The 20,331-nt window shown below is 53.6% G+C and overlaps 1 protein-coding gene and 1 long non-coding RNA gene across 11 annotated transcripts in view; one reads left to right on the forward strand and one right to left on the reverse strand.

Annotated features, from left to right (window-relative positions):
- Positions 1-4,664: 4,664 nt before the first annotated feature.
- LOC102402796 lies at positions 4,665-12,155 on the reverse strand. Its single transcript, XR_006641444.1, has 4 exons — positions 11,924-12,155; positions 11,214-11,326; positions 6,893-6,950; positions 4,665-4,953 (listed from the first exon to the last, which is right to left on the reverse strand). It is a non-coding gene; the product is annotated as an uncharacterized LOC102402796 (long non-coding RNA).
- Positions 12,156-12,245: 90 nt separating this feature from the next.
- CRTC1 (CREB regulated transcription coactivator 1) overlaps positions 12,246-20,331 on the forward strand; it is an 85,062-nt gene continuing 76,976 nt past the window's right edge. For 3 of the 10 annotated variants that reach the window (XM_044948346.2, XM_044948350.2, XM_044948348.2), the window contains exon 1: positions 12,250-12,462. In XM_044948346.2, coding sequence (XP_044804281.1) covers positions 12,337-12,462 — 126 coding nt within the window. In that variant the 5' untranslated portion in view covers positions 12,250-12,336. Of the gene's footprint in view, positions 12,463-20,331 lie in introns of all 10 variants that reach the window. The other 7 variants (XM_025293889.3, XM_044948351.2, XM_044948344.2 and 4 more) reach the window with 6 other exon arrangements.

Below are 20,331 nucleotides of genomic sequence, written 5' to 3' on the forward strand. Positions count from 1 at the left end.
AGGTTTGATCACTGTCGGGAAAATCCCTGGAGGAGGAAATGGCAGCCTGCTCCAGGATTCTTGCCTGCAGAATCCCATGGACAGAGGCTGCCTGGAGGGCTATAGTCCATGGGGTCGCAGAGTCCGACACGACTGAGCGGATGTGCGCGTGCGGGTGTGGGCGTGCAGCCAGGACTTCCACTTCCAGTGGGGAAGACAGAGGGCAAACCCGGCCCAGGAGGGGCAGCCTTGGAGAGACTCTTTCCATGTTGCTCCTTGTGCCTGTGGCCCAGCCCCCTGCCATCAGCCAGCCCCAGAGCTCCTGGTGGGTTCTGTTTCCATGCACTCAGTCGCAGGACTCCAGAGTGGGCAGCCAGGAGCCCTCGCCCCAGAGGCTGGGATAGGGGAGAAGCAGGGCGGGTCCTCAAGGAATGATCGTGTGGGCCCCAGAGCTCCGTGAATTGCCCCCAGTCCCAGCCCTTATAGCAGGCCTCGCTGCAAACCCCACTGCTGCATTGTGGAGAATGTAGTTTTCTGACAGCCTTCTGAAAGGGCCGGCTTCTGGGATCACCCTCAAAATGTATCCGCAGGCCTGGTGCTCCTGTGCATGGCCATCAGGGTCCAGGGGTGAAGCTGAGTCTGTGTAGGGGTGGGGGGACAGGGTTGAAATAGAAACTTGATTGGGAACCTGTAATGAGTCCACACTGTCAGTGGCGAAGAAATGAAAAGAGCAGCCCTCGGGGATTTACCAGAACATTCCAGCCCTTTCTCATCCCCACCCCCCAACCTGAGCTTCCCCCAAAGAGAACCCTTCCTTGCTAGAGGCACGGCCCCTTCAGGGGGGCAGGGAGAAGCCTCTGCCAGCTGCAAGTCCCCCCTAGCTCAGCTCACACCTTAGAACATCTTGTCCCCAGTAAGCTGGCAGGGGTGCCGGCACGGAGCCGGGGGTGGGCTGGGGGGCTGCCGTATCTAACCGGGTCGATTGTGCATAACCGTCTGGGCTGGTTCATGGAACGTTCCGGGGGCCCCTGCCCCTCCCTCTCCACACCCACCCACGGACCTCCCCCATCCCCAAAGAAAGGAAAATTATTTTTCGTATTGTAAACTTTAAACACGAAAAAGCTGTTTTTAATTTAGCAGAAACTGGCTTGAGTCTTCACTCTCGTGCACATTTGCGTCCTTCAGAGAGAGGCGGCACATGCGTGCACATAGGCACGCAGACCCTCACACGCACACCTGCACGCAGGCATCTGAGACGCTCATCCACGTGGTCCCGCTCACGCCCACAGGTAGCCTGGCTCCTAGGCTTGTGCTGTGCACCCACGTGCTCTCTCACGCACAGTTACACACGCGCTCCAGGACCAGCCTGACTCTCCTCCACACAGCACCGTGCAGAGGTCTGGAGCTCATCACCCCGTCACCTCCTTCACCTTTCGCCCAGTGCAGCTCGGGCACGTAGGGACTGAGTGTGTGGAGATCCCCTCGGCTTCCAGATGTCCTGCTTCCCCACCATGGCCCTGGATGCGGCCGGCAGGAGCCTCCCTCCGCACCTGGGCTTGGGCTGTGGGAAAACGCCCTCTCCCGGGACAGTGGGATGGAGGCCCGAGAGGGAGGCCAAGTGTGACTTCTGGGGCCTCACAGTGAGCGAGGGCCAAGGGGGCCTCCGGGGAGCCGTGTGAGGTGGGAATCTGCCCCAGACCTGGCTAGCTTGGAAACGCGCCCCTGGCTTCATCTCTGAGAACGCAGCCCCAGCTTCTCTGTTCTCACGGGCTCTGGAGAGTTTGCTTCTCATGGTGGAGCCTCAGCGCACGGGTTTTATTAGGGGCACCTGGCCATGGATCCCGAGAGGCACAGCCTGAACGTTTGTTGCACAAATGAGAGCTTTGGGGGCGGGGAGGTAGGAGCACAGCCTATCCGGCTCCAGCATCCATGGGCACGATGGGCCTACAGACCCTAGGGGCAAGAGGGCCACGAAACCGTGCTGCTGCCCACAACAAAGGCCCAGCTTAGTTCTTGGGACTGACCCGTGCTTGTTGCCATCCTACCAGTAGAGCCACGATTTGGTGCCCAGCCTTGGGGGTTAATTTAGCATTTGGCTGAGCCATTCTTGGCAACGTCTTTTGTGGGGGTTGTCGATCTGGGCATGTTTCCCAGTTCTGGCCAGCAAGTTTTAAGGGGAAGTCCGGGGTGGGGGTTTCTGGACATAGGAGAAGTGCTGTTGCCCCCCTCCCTCCCTTATTATTTCCTACAAGGACACAATGCCAGGAGCTTCTGCAGCCATCTTGTGGCCATGAGGAGCAAGTTAAGACACACACAGAAAGGCTGCCTCCCAGAGCCCTGAAATCATGGGGGCACCAGTCCTACCCTGGAACCTCTAACCTCCAGACTTCTTTTTATGAGAAATCACAGTGTCTGTGTTGCTTAAGATACTAGTGGTCAGATATTCTGATAATTGTAATTCAAACAGTTCCAAAATTATAAGTGTAACAGATGCTGGGGTTTCCCCATCTTATGTAAGTCAAGGTTTTAATTTGCAAGTAACAAAACACTGGCCAATTTAAATAGCAAGAATGTGCATTGGAGTGCTGTTCAGTTCCTCACAAAAGTGGCAGGAAGGCTGGAAAACCAGGCTCAGAAAATGGTAGAAATCAAGAAGGCGAGGGTGATCAGCTGAAATCAGGCCAGGAAACTGGTTGGTGAGGTCATTCCTCCCACCGCCACAGAATCCAGATGCCTCAAATGGCACTGCCACTGGCATTCCGCCATAGCTGCCCCTGGAGACCAGATGCCCCTGCCCCAGTGCTGTTTCTTTCCATCGCTTGGGAACATGCTGTTGGTCCAGCCCATGTCCTGTTCCAATGCATTAGCTGCCCGGGGGTAGGGAAAGTTAATACATCAGTGTATTAGTCAGCTACTGCTGCTGAGTAACGAGCAAGCCCAACTCTCAATGGCATGCAAACGTAAATATTTTTTCATATATCTGTGACTCAGCTTGAGGGCAGGGTGTCTGTTCTGGGCTTCCCTTGGCTGGGCAGCTCTGCTTCCAAGTGCAAGACTGTGGAGTAACTGGGATGCTCAACTCCACCTGCCTTGCATCCTCCTGGGACCAACAGCTTGTTAACCTATGTTCTCCTCCTACAGGGGTGCCAGCGAACAAGTGGGATCAGGTGAGGCCTCCTAAGACCCAAATTCAGAACTCTTGTGCTGTCACTTCTACCCATATTCTTTTGGCCAAAGCAAATAATGTGGCCAAGGTCAAAATCGGGGTTGGAGAAATATCCCCCACCTTGTGCAGGAGGAATGCACAGCAGGGTGGCGCAGGGTAGCAGAACATGGAGACAAGTGGGAAGCAGAGGCCTGTTATTTGATTGATCATACCACTGGCTTTAAACATTCTTTGCAATTCTGTGGTGCTTTCAAACTGTGGTTCTGGAGACGACTCTTGAGAGTCCCTTGGACAGCAAGATCAAACCAGTCAATCCTAAAGGAAATCAACCCTGAATATTCATGAGAAGGACTGATGCTGAAGCTGAAGCTCCAATATTTTGGCCACCTGATATGAAGAGCCGACTCATTGGAAAAACCCTGATGCTGGGAAAGATTGAGGGCAGGAGGAGAAGGGGGTGACAGAGGAAGAGATGGTTGGATGGCATCACCGACTCAATGGATATGAGTTTGAGCAAAGTCAGGGAGATAGTGGACAGGGAAGCCTGGCATGCTGCAGTCCGGGTTGCAGAGTTGAACACGACGGAGTGACTGAACAACAGCCATTGGCTTTGGAGCCTCTATTGTCAATGGGGGACTAAATTCCCATGATGGAGACTCCCCAGCCTCCAGATGCTGGGCCACCAGAAAGAAAAGTCAGCTGTATCTTTTCTGCAGACACTGTCCCTGAGAAGGTGGGGAACCCTCCTCTTTTACTGTTGAGTAGATTGGGGCTGTAAGCGTCCTGCGCTTTTGGACAACGGAGGGGCGCTCTGTGTGGGGAGTTCGGCCGGAGCTCACCCAAGCCTCAGGGCATTGTGGGGTCACTGCCCCAGATATCCCTTCAGCATGGACGTGACAGCAGGGACTGGGCTGCTAGCGCTCCTCCCGCCCCACCATGCCCCAGAGCCGTCCCCGTGGGTCCCTGCTGCTCCCTAACGCCAGCCTTCCCAGCAGCCCACCCTGCCCTGCCTTCCACCCCTCACTCAGCCTGCGGTGGGAGGCCGAGAGGCCTGGGTCCTCATCTAACCTCTTACTCAGTCACGTAAGGAGCGAGCTCCACGTCTGACGTTTCTGACTTCCCACCGCGTTCTTCCCTTTCGCTTCATAATCAAACCTGGCTCCTGCTTTGCTTTTCAGAACTGTCTGAGGAGGGCCCAGTTTGGAAGTCAAAGACGGGCCCTGGATGGTTTTCCTCTTTGTCTTCCCGCTCCAAATGGCCTGAGTTCACCTTCAGCAATGTGGGTACCCCAGATTGACTAAGATTCCATATAAGGCAGTGCAGAAAAGCAAGCCATGAAAACTAACATTTCGAGGTAGGGTTTTGCTTCCCTAACAGTGACTGCTTGCAAGGAAGCAGGCTCTGGGCTAAGTGCTTTACATGCATTATCTATTTAATCTTCCCAAGAAACTACTCTTGATGCCGAAAGCTCAGCTCCTCTACCATCAGTGCTGAACTGAATCTCCAAGACAGAGTTTTAGGTGAAGTAGAAAAGGAGAGCTTTATTACTTTGCCAGGCAAAGGGGGACACAGTGGGCTTCTGCCTTGAAAACCTACATGTCCCCACTTAGGATAGTGAGAAGTTTTACAGCAATGGTTCAAAGAGGGCGTGATCAGCTTGCGGACATGCTTCTGAGGGGTTGGTCGTGAGGTGAGTGGGAGTCAGCGCCATCAGCCTTCAGGTTCCAACTGGTCTGGGGTCTGCATGCTCGAGGGCAGCATACCATCGTCCGCTGTTAGCTTCTCCCACCTGAGAGAGGTTTCAGTATCTGCAAAACAGGTCCAAAGAGGGACTTCTGTGGTGGTCCAGTGGTTAGGAATCTGCCTGCCAATGCGGGGGACATAGGTTCGATCCCTGGTCAGGGAGAACCCCACAAGCTGTGAAGCAGCTAAGCCCGTGCACCACACCTACTGAGCTTGTGAGCCTAGGGCTCATGCTCTGCAGCAAGAGAAGCCACCGCAATGAAGAGTAGCCCCTGCTTGCTGCAAGGAGAGGAAGCCTGTGTGCAGCAATGAAGACCCAGTGCAGCCAATAAAGAAAGAAAGAGAGAGAGACCCTAGAGAGCTCCCTTACCCCTTCTGCCATATACATTGCAGCAATAACAGACAAACAAAACCCAGCTCAAACGTATGGTTGTGTGTATCCCTTCAAGGGGAGCCAGGACCTTGCCTCAAGCCTGTACTGTTTCCTCCCCCCACTTTTTGGTGGCGTCACACTGCATACGGGATCTTAGTTCCCCAACCAGGGATTGAACCCACTCTGAGCAGTGTCTTAATCTGGACCCCCAGGGAAGTCCCTGCACAACTGTTTCTCTTGACTCTTTCTCCCTTGCCTTGCATCCCCTCCCTTTCCTAATTAACACGTGCTTGAATCTGCCTGTTGGAACTCAGGGAAGGTCATGCAGACTGAATGAAGCCTGTTTCCTGTAATCAAACAAATGGGGATCACAGAAAGACTTTTGTCCACAGGAGCCCCACAGGACCCTGCTTGGTTTCTGAGGAGCGCAATTATCCACATTTCACACAGGAGGACAGCGAGGCTCAGAGAGGTGAAGTCACTTGCCCGTTGTCACACAGTTGGAGAAGGGCATGGCCACACAGAAATGCTCAGGAACTTACGTTTTAATTCAGCTTGTATCTAGAAGCTGTATGTTGAGGGGTGCTGTGGTGTGGATGCAGGGGAAAGGGCACTCTGGACAGGAAGACAGCCTGTGCAAAGGCCCTGAGGCAAGATCAGCAAAGCTGGATGGAGAGCACAAGAAAGAGAAGGGTGAGAGAGGAACCTGGCAGAGAAAAAAGGCAGCCAGGCAGTTATGGAGCATAGGAGAGAAAACTGTTTCATGGAGGCAGCAAGAAGTAGCTTATTTGACTTGCCTCTGAGCTTACATTCAGATGTGTTCTGTAACTCAAGTGGAGCTTCTTAACAATGGGATACTCCTGATCCCTTTGGGTCAGGGCTGGCTGGAGAAGGATCCATGGCTGTATGAGTCTAGAGGAAGGAACAGGTCTGCTTTGGGGTCAGGAATGGCTTTCTGGAGAAGGGGACATTTGAGGTGGGTTGTGAGAGACAGATAGGAGTTTCCTAATCAGAAAACGAATCATTCAACAAACACTTCCTAATGCCCTCACTCTGCCTAGTTTTGTGTTAGCCCCGGGGATCCAGGGAAACAGAATGAACACAGATGAATATAAAATGCAGCCTAAAGTGCTCAGAGCCATCCACAAAGAACAAGCTTTAGGAGTAGTGAATTGGGTGTGTCTGTGTTCTTTCTGCGTCCCACAGGAAATTCAAGCCCTGGAGCGTATTAGCTGGGTGAACATGCTTTTAGCTTCCAATTTCTGCTCAGTCTATAGGGGAGTAGACAGTACCCTAAGACATAGATAGCTGCCTTCAGAGAATGTGATGTTCCTGGGTCATGAGACGCACATCCAAGGAAGGGTACGCTGTAGATAGGGCCCTCGGGGAGGGTCTGTCAGAAGAGAGCCCTGAAAGATGAGAAGGTGCCAGCCGTGAAAGGATCTGGGGAGACAGCAGTGTGGGCAGAGGCAACAGCGCATGCAAAGATTTGGAGGTGGAACAGCACAGAAGCTGGGGTGGCTGGAGTGAGGGACCAGGGTGTGCAAGGACCCTGCAGGCCACTGGGAAGAGGGTGGACTTTTTTTTCCCCCTTGAATGTGATATGGAGCATGCGATCCACCCTGCTTTACAAAGACCATGAGCTGCTCCAGAAGTCCCGCCCAGGCCACACTGCGTGGTGGAAACTGCCTTTGATGAAGGGAGAAAGTGAAAACGTCAGGGCTGGGTTCTGCCTGGGTCACCAGACACCCTGGCCTCACCCTCCTCGGGGCTGGGGGTCAGTGGAGTGGGAGGAGGGCTTGGGTCACTGTCCGGCCATTGCGCAATAAGCAGCCTGTGGCTCCCTCTGACTCATCACTAGGGTTTCGGATGGATCAAGTTACCGCCAGGGTGTGGGGTAAATGGGGGTGAGGAGGGCACGCACAGGCCCCTCACCTCTGCCCTGTAGGCATGGCCCCTTGCTGTGGCTGCTGTTACCCCCCAAATCTTTTCTCTTGCATCTTTCTGTGCAGAAACAGGCTTAATACAGCCATATGTAAGTGATCAGGGTAACCAGCATTTTTTGAACACTTATTATGAGCCAGGCAGTTGACACATGTTAACCTCATTTAAACTTTACAAAACCCGGTGTAGAGAAGGAAGCTGATCTCTGCTGTCAGGTCTGAGTTCTAGTCCTGGTCTGGCACTTAACTTGCTATGGGCAGCTGCTGTCCCTGCTCTCTGTCACTATTTCCTCTCCAACCTCACAAGATGGTGGCAGGAATGAGAAGTCACATATAAATAGAATGCCCAGCCCCTTATCTGACTCCCAGAAGCTCCAGTCTCAGTGCTATGGAGAGAAGATGGATTTCAGATCGACTTCAGTACAAAAGAGAACAGGGACTTCCCTGATGGCTCAGTGGTTAAGAATCCACCTTCCAATTCAGGGGACTGGGTTTGATTCCTGGTCAGGGAACTAAGATCCCACATGCTATGGAGCAAATGAGCCTTTATGTCACAACTACTGAGCTTATTGCTTTGGCAACTGTGCACCACAATAAAGAACCTGTGGTCAGCAATGAGACCCAGTGCAGCCTAAAAAAAAAAAAAGAGAAAGAGTTATTGGTTCATATAACTGAAAAGGCAGGAGCGTCTAGCTTCAGGAATGGCTAGGTGCAGGAATTCAGACAGGATCTCTCCCTCTGGTCCTGTTTGCTTTTGTGTGGGTTCACTCTCAGGTCACCTCCCTCTGTCTCTGTTTTTCTGTTTTATTTATTTATTTACTTTCGGCTGTGATGGGTCTTCACTGCCGTGCGGGCCTTTTCTCTAGTTGCGGTGAGCTGGGGATGCTCTGTTGCAGTGCACAGGCTTCTCTGCACTGGCTTCTCTGGTTGCAGAGCTCAGGCTCCAGAGCACAGGCTCAATAGTTGCGGAGCATGAGCTTCGCTGCTCTGTGGCATGTGGCATCTTCCAGGACCAGGGATCGAACCTGTGTCTCCTGCACTGGCAGGCAGATTCTTTACCACTGAGCCACCAGGGAAGCCCTGCCCTCTCTCTCTCTTTTGCTTTTGTCTGTACTTGTGGTGTGCTGCTTGCAGGATAGTTCCCTAACCAGCGCTTGAACCCAGGCTGTTCAAGTGAAAGCACGCAATCCTAACCACCAGATCACCAGGGAAATCCCCAGGCCTCCTCTCTTCAAGTGGTGACCTAGGGCTCTGCAGTGAAAGTGAAAGTCACTCAGTCGTGTCCGACTGTTTGCAACCCTATGGACTATACAGTCCGTGGAATTCTCCAGGCCAGGATACTGGAGTGGCTAGCCTTTCCCTCCTCCAGGGGATCTTCCCAACCCAGGGATCAAACCCAGGTCTCCCACATTGCAGGCGGCTTCTTTACCGTCTGAGCCACCAGGGAAGCCCAGGGGTCTGTGTTATCCTTCAGATCAGCTACCGAAGCAAAGACAGTGCTTCTCTTTCCCATGCTTCAAACAAAAATTCCAGACTTGTATCTCACTGGGAAAACTGGGGCACGTGCCTACCCTCATCCAATCATGATGGTCAGAGCAGTGGCTCTGATGATGGGCCAAGACTTTCAAATTTTAGGGGGAGACTTTGTGGGGAGAGTGAGCCATGAGACCAACTCTGCCACAAATCAGGGACTGAAAGTCAGGAAGTGAAGGGCAGTTGGTTGTCAATACCCCAGATAGGGGGCAGATACTTAGTAGGCAAAAAGGCCAGAAGTCCAAGACAGTGCTCAAAACAGTATGAACAAGAAGGATAAAAAGAGCAGTGGGGACCTGCCCGGTGGTCCAGTGGATAAGACATTGAGCTTACAACACAGGGGGTCTGGGTTTGATCCTTGGTCAGAGAACTAGATCCTACATGCTGCAAAGAAGACCTGGTGCAGTCAAATAAATAAAAATAAATATTAAAAACAGAGCAGTGGCAGTCCCCAGTTCAGTTCAGTCCCTCAGTCATGTCCGACTCTGCGACCCCATGGACTGCAGCATGCCAGGCTTCCCTGTCCATCACCACCTCTTGGAACTTGCTCAGACTCATGTCCATCAAATTGGTGATGCCATCCAACCCTCTCATCCTCTGTCATCTCCTTCTCCTGCCTTCAATCTTTCCCAGCATCAGGGTCTTTTCCAAGGAGTCAGTTCTTTGCATCAGGGGGCCAAAGTATAGGAGCTTCGGCTTCAGTATCAGTCCTTCCAATGAATATTCAGGATTGATTTCCTTTAGGATGGACTGGTTGGATCTCCTTGCAGTCCAAGGGACTCTCAAGTCTTCTCCAACACCACAGTTCAAAAGCATCAGTTCTTAGGACATGTGCTTGTTTCCTCCTGCTAGAACTCCAAAATTACAACTCGCTGCTGAACAACCACATTGAGAGGAAAATGTTGGATCCCACCAAAAAAGATACCCCATGTCCAAGGGCAAAGGAGAAGGCCCAGCAAGATGGTAGGAGGGGCGAAGTTGCATTTAGAATCAAACCCCATACCCACCAGAGATGCTCAGAGGGCTCAAACAAAACCTTGTGAGCACCAGGTCCTAGAGACCCCACAGAGACTGAGCCAGACCTGTGTTTGAGTATCCTGTGGAATTACAGGTCAGCAGTGGCCTGCCGCAGGGGCAGGGGCTCTGGGTGCAGCAGACCTGGGACACATGGCATGTGGCATAAGCCCTCTTGGAGGAGGTCATTAATCCCATCACCATTAACCCCACCAAAGAGCCACCGAGCAGACGACCCACAGACTGCAGAACAATTACACCAAAGAAATTCTTGCAGAGTTAAGAAAGTTCCAGGACCCACAACAGAGTTCCCAACCTGGGGATCTCGCAAAGGGACTGAGAACTCCCAGAAAATTTGACTTTGGAGACCGGTGGGATTTGACCACAGAACTTACACAGATCTAGGGAAACAGACTCTTGGAGGGCACAAACAAAACCTTGCGTGCACCAGGACCCAGGAGAAAGGAGCAGTGACCCCAAAAAAGACTGACCCAGACTTGCCTGTGAGTGTCCAGGAGTCTCTGGCAGAGGCGTGGGTTGGCGGTGGCCTGCTGCAGGGTCGGGGCCACTGGGTGCAGCAGTGCATGCATGAGACCTTCTGAAGGAGGTGCCATTATCTTCATCACCTCCACCATAGTTTGGTCTCAGGTCAAACAACAGGGAGGGAACACAGCCCCGTTTTTCAACAGAAAATTGGATTAAAGATTTACTGAGCATGGCCCGGCCCATCAGAAAAAGACCCCGTTTCGACCCCCCACAGTCAGTCTCTCCCATCAGGAAGCTTCCATAAGCTTCTTATCCTTGTCAGAGGGTGGACAGAATGAAAACCAGTCACAGAAAACTAACCAAACTGATCACATGGACCACAGCCTTGTCTAACTCAAGGAAACTATGAGCCATGCCATGTAGGGCCACCCAAGACGGACGGGTCACGGTGGAGAGTTCTGACAAAACGTGGTCCACTGGAGAAGGGAATGGCAAACCACTTCAGTATTTTTGCCTTGAGAACCCCATTAACAGTATGAAATGGCAGTCCCCAGAACACTCCAAATTAAGATGTGTATGTGTATGTATTTAATGTGGACATTTCATTAAAATGTTACCAGATGTAAATAAAAGCATGTTTGGAAAACGTTGGTGTCCCCCTATGATTTCCATCAGTGTCCCCTCTAGCCATCCCTCGCCCTGGTAAAAAGTGTGCTTGTTATGAAATTACAGGTACCCCAAATTCTGCTGGCTGCCCCTCCTGATTTCTGCCCTGCCCATACCCTGAAATCCCTAGAGCCTCCTGAATATAAACTTTCGACATTGGTGGTTTTGGTCTCTCTGCTTGGGTAGGAACAACTAGATGTCAGAGTCCCCCCCTCCCTAGGTCTCCCCCCACCCCAAGGTCATCGGGGAGACTCTGCTCTCCGTTTCACTGCTGGGTCTGGGCGGGGTTTCTGGACCTGTCCTTTAGCACCTGATGAAAAAGCTGGACTTCCTTGAGTAAAACTGGACTGGAGAAATTCACAGAGAGGAGGCCGAAGCTCTGTAGTTCCAGTTTTCCGAGCTTAAGGATCCAGAGAATAGGGACTGGAGAGGGAATAGGAATAGGGAAAGAAAGGTGTTAAGGATGACATTGGGATTTTGGGTTGGTGACTGATCACACCCCCCAAACTATGGTGGCCACAGGAGCCTCCTTTCCTAACATCATTCTCCTCTAACTGAAAGTGGCTCAGCTGCGTACGACTCTTTGAACCCCATGGACTATACGGTCCATGGAATTCTCCAGGCCAGAATACTGGAGTGGGTAGCCTTTTCCTTCTGCAAGGGATCTTCCCAATCCAGGGATCGAACCCAGGTCTCCCGCTTTGCAGACGGATTCTTTACCAGCTGAGCCACAAGGGAAGCCCACGCTCCTCTTTATCCATTACTAGTTTTATTTTCCACATCACATTTCTCTCCATCTGAAAAGTTTTTGGATCATCTGTGGGTGGGTTTTGTTCCGCTCTCCTCGACTGTGCACCCTATGAGGGCAGGGACCACGTCTCCTTGCTCATGCCGTTTCCCCAATATGCTTGGCATACATAGGCATTCAATAAATGAATGAATGCATGCATGGATGAGCAAAGCCCTGAACTGGTGTCTGAGCTGAACTGGTCCGAGCCGAGGCTCAGCCTCGAGAGCTACCTGTCCTTGGAGTGGGTGCTTGCTCCAACCTGGTGACCTGGAAGGATCCGCCTCGAGGAGTCACGCTCTTGGGGGGTCCAGGGTCCCAGTCCGCTCCCGGACCATGGCCAACAGCCAGACAGCCGCTGTCCAGCGGGCCAGGAGACGGCTCACTGCGGCTGCGCCGAAGTCCTCGCCCGCCCTCTCCCGCCTCCCCTTCTGGCCTCTGAGCTTGCCGCCGAAGCGCGCGCATGCGCCATCGCCCCCGCGTTGCGCGCCTCTCCTGTGCGCACGCGCCGCTCTCACGCCCGCCGACGCGCCTGCGCACTGCCCGCCGCCCGCGGGTCTGGTCGGCGCTTGCGTGGTGGCACCGGCGAGTGGGGGGGCGAGGAGGTGGAGGAGGAGGAGGAGGAGGAGGAGGCGGCGGCGAGAAGATGGCGACTTCGAACAATCCGCGGAAATTCAGCGAGAAGATCGCGCTGCACAACCAGAAGCAAGCGGAGGAGACAGCGGCTTTCGAGGAGGTCATGAAGGACCTGAGCCTGACGCGGGCCGCGCGGGTAAGGGGGCTTCCCTCGCCGACCCCTCTGGGCCGGAGAGGGAGGGAGGGGGCGCATGTCCCGCGCGTGCACGGGGCGGGGGGCGCGCGGCGGGGGCGGGGCGCGCGGCGGGGGCGGGGCTTGGCACGGCCCAAGGAGACAGGTGTCCCCACGCCCCGGGCGTCGTGGGCGGGGACAGGTGCCCCCACATCATCGATACCTGAAGGGGTGCAGGTGTCTCTCCATCAGCGCTACCTGAAGTGGGGGACAGGTGTCACTACATCACGGTTACCTGTATGAGCAGGAGCCTCTGCATCATTACTAGTTGGAGGGAACAGGTGCCACTACATCATTGTTACCTGAGGGGGGGAAGGTGTCCCCACATTGCTACCTGATAGGTGCTTTTATATCACTGCTCCCTAGGGGAGTGATACTGAGGTGCTTGAATTGGGTGCTGCTTGCAAGCGTCACTGTTAGCTGGGAAGCTGGGATAGGTGCTCCTGTATCATTGGTACCTGAAGGGGACAGCTGCCCCCTCACCCTTGCTGCCCGAAAGGACAGGTGTCTCTACATCATTGTCATCTGTGCGCTCACTCCCTGAGTGTTGGGGGAAGGACAGGTGCCCCTACTTGCAGACCTGAGGTGGGATAGGTGTTTCTCCCTTCTGGATATCTGAGGGAAAGGTCAGGCGCCTTGCGTGTGGGGACCTGAGTGGGGTCAGGAAGGCAGATTGGACTCAGTCTTGGAGCTTGGAGTGGCGACAGCTGCCCCTTCCCCAATGCAGCCCATATGGTGGGGACCAGGTGTTGTTCCTCCCACAAGGACAAGGGACAGCTGGCCACAGATGGCCCCTGCCCCCTCAGGACCGGGGTGGAGGGACAGTTCTCCGTCAGATGGCGGGTGCATTTGGTGTGCAGGGGCAGGCCAGATGGCCTGCCAGCCTCGCCTGGGGAGCTGTTGTGGGCCTGGAGCAGGGGCTTGGTTGTGGCTGGGCTCGGGGGCCTGGCTCTCCTTCTGGGCCCCAGCTCTTTGGCGACCGCCACGAAGTGCAGACTCCTTGGGTCTCGGTGGCCTCCTTTGTGGAATGTGTCTTGCAAGCCCTTCCTGGTGGTTGAGGGAGGGGAGCATGCTTTGCACAGGTGGCAGTAAATCTCTGCTTTGATCCTGTGGAGGGATGGGACCTCCATGCTGCACCCTGGGGCCTTGGGGAGGGGTTGAGTGGGAGCTACAGACACCTGCTTCACTGGTTTCTGGATTTGGCATCTGAGTTGACTGTCCTTGGACTTCCCTGGTGGCTCAGATGGTAAAGAATCCACCTGCAATGCAGGAGACCTGGGTTCGATTCCTCGGTTGGGAAGATCCTCTGAAGGGAATGGCTATCCACTCCAGTATTCTTGCCTGGAGAATCTCATGAACTGAGGAGCCTGGCAGGCTACAGTCCATGGGGTTAGAAAGAGTTGGACCCGGCTGAGCAACTAACATTTGACTCTAATAGGCAGATCCATTGTACCTTTGTGATGTGAGCCTCAGTCTTTGATTCCTCGGGTGGGATTTTGGGGTGATTTTTTTTTTTAAATAAGTTGCTTGTTTCTCTTTGAGATCATGACCTTAAGACTAGAATGTGTATCTCCATTTCCATGCATTTATTCAGCACCTATCAATTGGGTGCTCACTGTCAGGCAGGTGCTGCCTGTCCCTGCTCCAGGATGTGACTGGTGAATGAATGAATGACAGTGTGCAACCTGAGTGTCCTCCATGTGTCAAGATTTCTAAGGACAGGAGCGTCCACTTCATCTTGTCTCCAGCATGCAGCGCGTCCTCGAGTGCAGTAGGTGTCTGGTGTATGTGGTATGACAGGAAGAAGGGGCCACACTGATTTGTGGCAGTCTTCAGGTTTCAGCTGTAAGGTTGGAAATGAATTATCGTTGAAAACATTTCTTTAAAATAACAGCTTTTTCAAGATATAGTTTGTGTATCATATAATCCACTTATTTGAAGTGTATGGGTCAGTGGTTTTTAGTATATTTACGGAGTTGTGCCATTATCACCGCTGTCTAATTCCAGAGCGTTATCATCACCCCCGTAAGAAGCTCCTCACCCATTAGCAGTCACTTTTCATTTGCTGCTCCCCCAGCCCCCTGGCAGCCACCAACTTTTCTGTTTTTGTGATTTACCTGTTCTGGACATTTCGTATAAATGGAATCACACCAGATGTGGCCTTCTGGGTCTGCTTTCTTTCATTCAGTGTAATGTTTCTGAGGTTCATCCACGTTTTAGCATTATTGGGAAACTTCTTTCCTTTTTATGTGCTAAGTCGCTTCAGTTGTGTCTGACTCTTTGCGACCGTAGCCCGCCAGGCTCTTCTGTCCGTGGGATTCTCTAGGCAAGCATACTGGAGTGGGTTGCCATGTCCTCCTCTTCCCTTTTTACGGCTGAGTAATATTCCTGGGTGTGGACAGACCACATTTGTTTATCTATTTATTGGTTGATGGATTTAGAGATTCTAAAATATAAGTTTATTTTGGCTGCGCTGGGGGTTCATTGGGGCCCGAGGGCTCTCTAGTTGCGGTGTGCGGACTTTGTTGCTCCACGGCACGTGGGATCTTAGTTCTCTGGCCAGGGATTGAACTCGCAGCCCCTGTATTGGAAGATGGCTTCTTAACCACTGGACCATCCGGGAAGTCCCTAGAAAAGCTTTTTTAAGATTTGCAGACAGCAGTTCCCTTGGCCCCTGGTAACCATTTCCCATCTCTCTGTTGGCCTCCTTTACATTGGAAGTTGGGGAGGTGGGGTGGGCTTGGGCCCTGGGCAGAGGTAAGCTTATACTAGATTTTTACAAACAGAGCAGTGCTCTCTGTTGGGGGTAGTTCTGTCCTAGGGGACATTGGGCAGCGACATTTCTGGTTGTCTCGACTGGGCGAAGAGCTGCTACTGGCGTCTGGTGGGTAGAGAGCAGGGGTGCCGCTCAGCACCCCACAATGCACAGACAGTGATCTGGCCGCAGCTGTCAGCAGTGCCAGGGCTGAGAAGCCTTTGGTTTGCAGGAAACTCTGTGTGGGCAGGGGAGTGCGAGCTACGTACCTGGGCAGATAGTTCAAAACTCTGCGCCCACTGTGGGTGGGCCGTTGCCTGCGCCTGAGACTGGGCTGGGCAGGCTGGTTCCCACCCGTTCTCGGGACTGCCTGTGGCGCGCAGTACAGCTGCGGCGTGTGGCGCAGGTGAGCTAGCCTGCTTGGGGCGGGTCTCCTGCTGCGCAGCCCCCGTGGCCGCAGCCTGCCGTGCTGCCTCCACCGGCGGTCAGCGCCAGGAGCTGCCCCGCGCCTGCAGATGGGCGGGGCGCGGCGCAGCTGGGGCCTCCTCTCTTGGTCAGCCCGTCCGCTCCCGGAGCGAGTGGCACCACTTGTGTTGACCCCAAGGGCTAGGTCGGGTCGGGGGACGGGGAGTGAGGTCCACTTGCGAGTAGCAGGGTAGAGGGGTGAGTGTGTGAACTTTCCTTCCTCATCCTTGGACTTGGGCAGCCTGATGTGCAGGGAGGGCTGTGATACTCTACTGTGTGACTTGGGGCGGGTTTCTTAACTTCTCTGGGCCTCAGATTCCTGATCTGTGCTTACTGCACAAAATGACATTTTTACTTGCCCAGCATATCCCAGAGACAGTGCTGGGTTCTAGGGTGGTTGCTGTTCAGTAGCTAAGTCATGTCTGGCTCTCTGTGACCCCAAGGACTGCAGCACACCAGGGTTCCTTGTCCTTCACTAGTCTCCACTGTCTACACTCGTGTTCATTGAGTCGGTGATGCCATCCAACCATCTCATCCTCTGTCGCCCCCTTCTCCTCCTGCCTTCAGTCTTTCCCAGCATCAGGGTCTTTTCCAAGGAGTCCGCTCTTTGCATCACGTGGCCAAAATATTGGCGCTTCAGCTTCCAGTGAATATTCAGGGTTGATTTCCTTTAGGATTGACTGGTATGATCTCTTTGCTGTCCAAGGCACTCTCAGGAGTCTTCCCCTGCACCACAGTGGGGCCAGCAGCATATTGAGGCCCATGAGGACCCTGTGCTTGGAGAGGCAGCATGGTTTTAGCATGGGACAGGAGAGACTTGCTCCAATAAACAAGGCAGATGCTCTCAGAGAGATGCAAATCCATGTGCTAGGAATGGCTAGGGAGGGAGGCTGACGCTTGGCAGTGAGACAGAGCCCCCCATGCCGGGGAGGGTTGTCCCTTGGGAGGGAGGCAGGTGCAGAGACCCAGAGGTGAGAAGGGCTTGGCACGGTTGAAGCTGCATGTTGAGAGACAGGAGAGATGAAACTGGCCCTTGAGTGAGGAGCCCTGGGAAGATTTGTGATGGTCAGCGGCCTGGTCCTTTGCTTGTTTTTGTAGCAGCTTTATTGAGATATCATTCCTAATACGTTCCGACCAGTCATTGAAGCTGTACCATCCACTGGTTTTTACCATATAAAGAGAGTTGTATAACCATCACCTGTTGACTTTAGAATGTTTTCATCACCCCATAGAGAAACCCCATCCCTGGGACTTCGCTGGCTTTCCAGTGGTTGGGACTCCACACTTCCAGTGTAGGGGGCACAGGTTCAGTTTCTGGTTGGGAAACTAGGATCCCACATGCTGCTTGGCACAGCCAAAAAGGGAAAATAACAATAAGAATAATAAAAAAGAAATACTTAAAAAAAAAAGAAACCTCCCTCCCCATTGGCAGTCACTCCCCAAGCCCCCGGCGACCACTGATCTGTTCTCCATCCCTGTGGGTTTGCATGTCCTGGACGTTTCAGAGAAATGGAATCATGCAAGATGTGGCTTTATGTGTCTGATGTCTCAGACATAAACTCAGCATGTTTCTGAGGTTCATCCATGTTGTGGGGCGTATCAGTCCTTCCTTCCCTTTTGAAAAACAGTGGTAAAACATGCAAAACATCCATTTACCGTCTTAGCCGTTGTGAACAGTTAGGTGGTGGTACGTGCTTTCTCCACCATCTGTTGCTTTATTAGTCTTTTTAAAAAAATTATCCATCTCTGGCCGCACTGGGTCCTCGCTGCGGAGTGTGGCTTCTTGCTGTGGTGGTTTCTCTTGTTTTGCAGCCTGGGCTCTAGGCGCGGGCCTTCAGGAGTTGTGGTACACGGGCCTAGTTGCTCCGCAGCATGTGGGATCTTCCGGGACCAGGGATCAGACTCGTGTGCCCTGCATTGGCAGGCGAATTCTTTACCCCTGGACCACCAGGGAAGCTCCGCTTCAGTCCTCTTTAAGGTGAATAGTACTCCATTGTGTGGAGACGCCACGTTTTGAGCATCCATTCGTTCATCAGGGGACGCTTGGGTTGTTCCTGCCTCTTTGGCCATTGTGAGTAGCACTGCCATGGGCGTTCCCGTCCGATCGCCTGTATAGACGTAGGTCCTCCTTTCCGTTGGGTGTCTGTACCACGGAGTAGAGTTGCTCACTCAAGTGGTAACTCTCCATTTGATCATTTAAGGATGCTTCGTGTCTTACAAAGATGGCCAAGAGCTGAACGGGCAGGAGAGGTGAGAAGGGAAGCAGGCAGATGGTGAGAGGCCGCTGGTAGCCTTGGGTTGGAGAATGGAGAAGTTGGCCATGGCAGTGACCCAGAACAGTGGATATTAGTGATATTTTGGCAGCAGAGGTGACTGAATGTGTGGGTGGATCGGATGTGGGAGGTGAGGGCAAGGGATGCGGGCTAGTCGCCTAGTTGCCAGCGGCTCAGGACACAGGAGGCTCTGCCTGTGACTGATCACTGAACATCCCGGGGAGCAGCGCCTGGGCCAGAAAAAACCTGCCTGCAAAGCGGTCCACAGGGACCCGGCTGGGGCCGCTGGCTCTTGCTTTGCCGAAGGCGGGCGTTCTCTGGGTCCTACCCTGTGACGGGGGTGGCTCTGCACAGGCTGTTGGGAAACCAGGCCCCTGGGCCTCAGCCACCGCACAGTGGTGTCTTGGGTTAGCTGAGCGTAGAGGCCGCCCCCAGTCCTGGCCTCCGTCCTGGCTTTGGCACTGTTTGCCTCTGTGCCGGCTGCTTTGAGTGTCTGGTGCCATCTGCAGCCTTGACACACACACGCATGCACGCAGGACTCGCTGAGCTGCTCTGTGGAGAGGATGGGATGCACCGTCGCCCGCCTCCAGAAGGCCCCAGCAGTCTCCTTGCTCTCCAGCTTGTGAGCTGCCTGCCCAATAGGGGGTGGAATGGGGGCCTTGAAGAAGATAGGCCCCATCCTGCCCTCCAGAACGTGTGAAGTCAAGTGTTAGTCACTCAGTCGTGGCCGACTCTTTGTGACCCCGTGGACTATAGCCTGCCAGGCTCCAGTGTCCATGGGATTCTCCAGGCAAGAATACTGGAGTGGGCTGCCATGCCCTCGTCCATGGGATCGTCCTGACCCAGGGATGGAACCCATGTCTCCTGCATTGCAGGAGGGTTCTTTACTTTCTGAGCCACCGGCAGAGCCCAATAACCTGTGAGTATGACCGATTTCTGAAAAAAGCCTCTGCAGATATGAGTAGAGTAAGGATCTTCAGATGAGCTTGTCCTGAATTTAGGGTGATCGGATGACTGGCACCCTCAGGAAAAGAGGAGAAGACACAGACTCACTTGGGAGAGGCCGAGCATGATGGAGGCAGAGATTGGACTGTTGCAGCCATGAGCCAAGGATGCGTGGAGCCCCCAGAAGCTGAAAGAGGCAAGACAGGATCCTCCAGAGGGATTGTGGCCCTGCTGACAGCTCAGTTCTGGGTGTCTGGCCTCCAGAATTGTGTCAAAATAAATTCCTCTTGTTTTATGGCCCTGCCTCCGCCCCTGGCAGTAATTTATGATGGCAGCCCCAGGGCACTTTCCCCTGGGCTGCAGGGCCTGGGCACCTCGCGGAAGCCGCCTCGAGGCAGTGGGCCTTAGGGGTCACCTGCAGACGTGCACGCTTGTCTTTCTCTGGCAGCTCACTCGGTCATGTTTTCCTCAAGGCCTCAAGTGGACCCGTCATTTCACCCATCGTCAGGAACTGGGGCCTCTCACTCTGAACTGGGCCTGACGGTGACAGTGGACAAGCCGGAAAGACAACAGCAGGAGCGTGGGCCCTAGGGCAGGAGCGGGTGTCGAGTGGCAGGTGGGATCTTAGTTCCCTGACCAGGCATTGAACCTGTGCCCTCTGCATTGGAAGAGTGGAGTCTTAACTGCTGGACAGGCAGGGAAGTCCCAGGAGAGGGCATCTTGTTGTCAAGGAGCTGACCAAGAGTGCAGTCAGAATGTGATAGGGGATGGGAATTCCCTGGCAGTTCAGTGGTTATGACTCTATGAGCTTTCACTGCCGAGAGTCTGGGTTCAATCCCTGGTCGGGGAACTAAGATCCTGCAAGCTGCCCAGCGTAGCCAAAAAAAAAAACCATATATATATATATATTAGAGTGTGGCAAGGGTGCAGGATGAGGATTTTGGGTGGGTGGGTGAGGTTTGCTCTTTGCAGGCTTGGTTCCTGCCTAGCGCTGGGCACTGGGTGGTTTTTGCTCACCCCCTCTCGCCCCCCCTGCCAGCCCAAGGGAGTAGAGGTGTCTTCTTGGCCTGTGGGTCAGTGGGGCCACTGAGGCCCAGAGCTGCATCCCAGTTGGGAAGAGACAGGACTGGTGTTCAGCCCTGGGATGAGCATGTACGATATGTCTGAAACAAGGAATTAAGAACACACACTGGAACCTTCTGTTGCTCACCAGAGTCTACTTGGCCCCACTTGGGCCATGGTTTCTCTGGAAGATGACTCAGTTTCTCCAGCCACACCCACATTTCTCTTTTGACTTGGACCCTGGAATCCATATTTCCTGCCATTAGTTGTCCTTGCCTTGGAGGCAGCAGCCTTGGGACACCATCACATACACCTCTGTGCAAGGCATGCGGC

The sequence above is a fragment of the Bubalus bubalis genome, chromosome 9, assembly GCF_019923935.1.
Source record: "Bubalus bubalis isolate 160015118507 breed Murrah chromosome 9, NDDB_SH_1, whole genome shotgun sequence".
In the NCBI taxonomy this organism is placed as follows: Eukaryota; Metazoa; Chordata; class Mammalia; order Artiodactyla; family Bovidae; genus Bubalus; species Bubalus bubalis.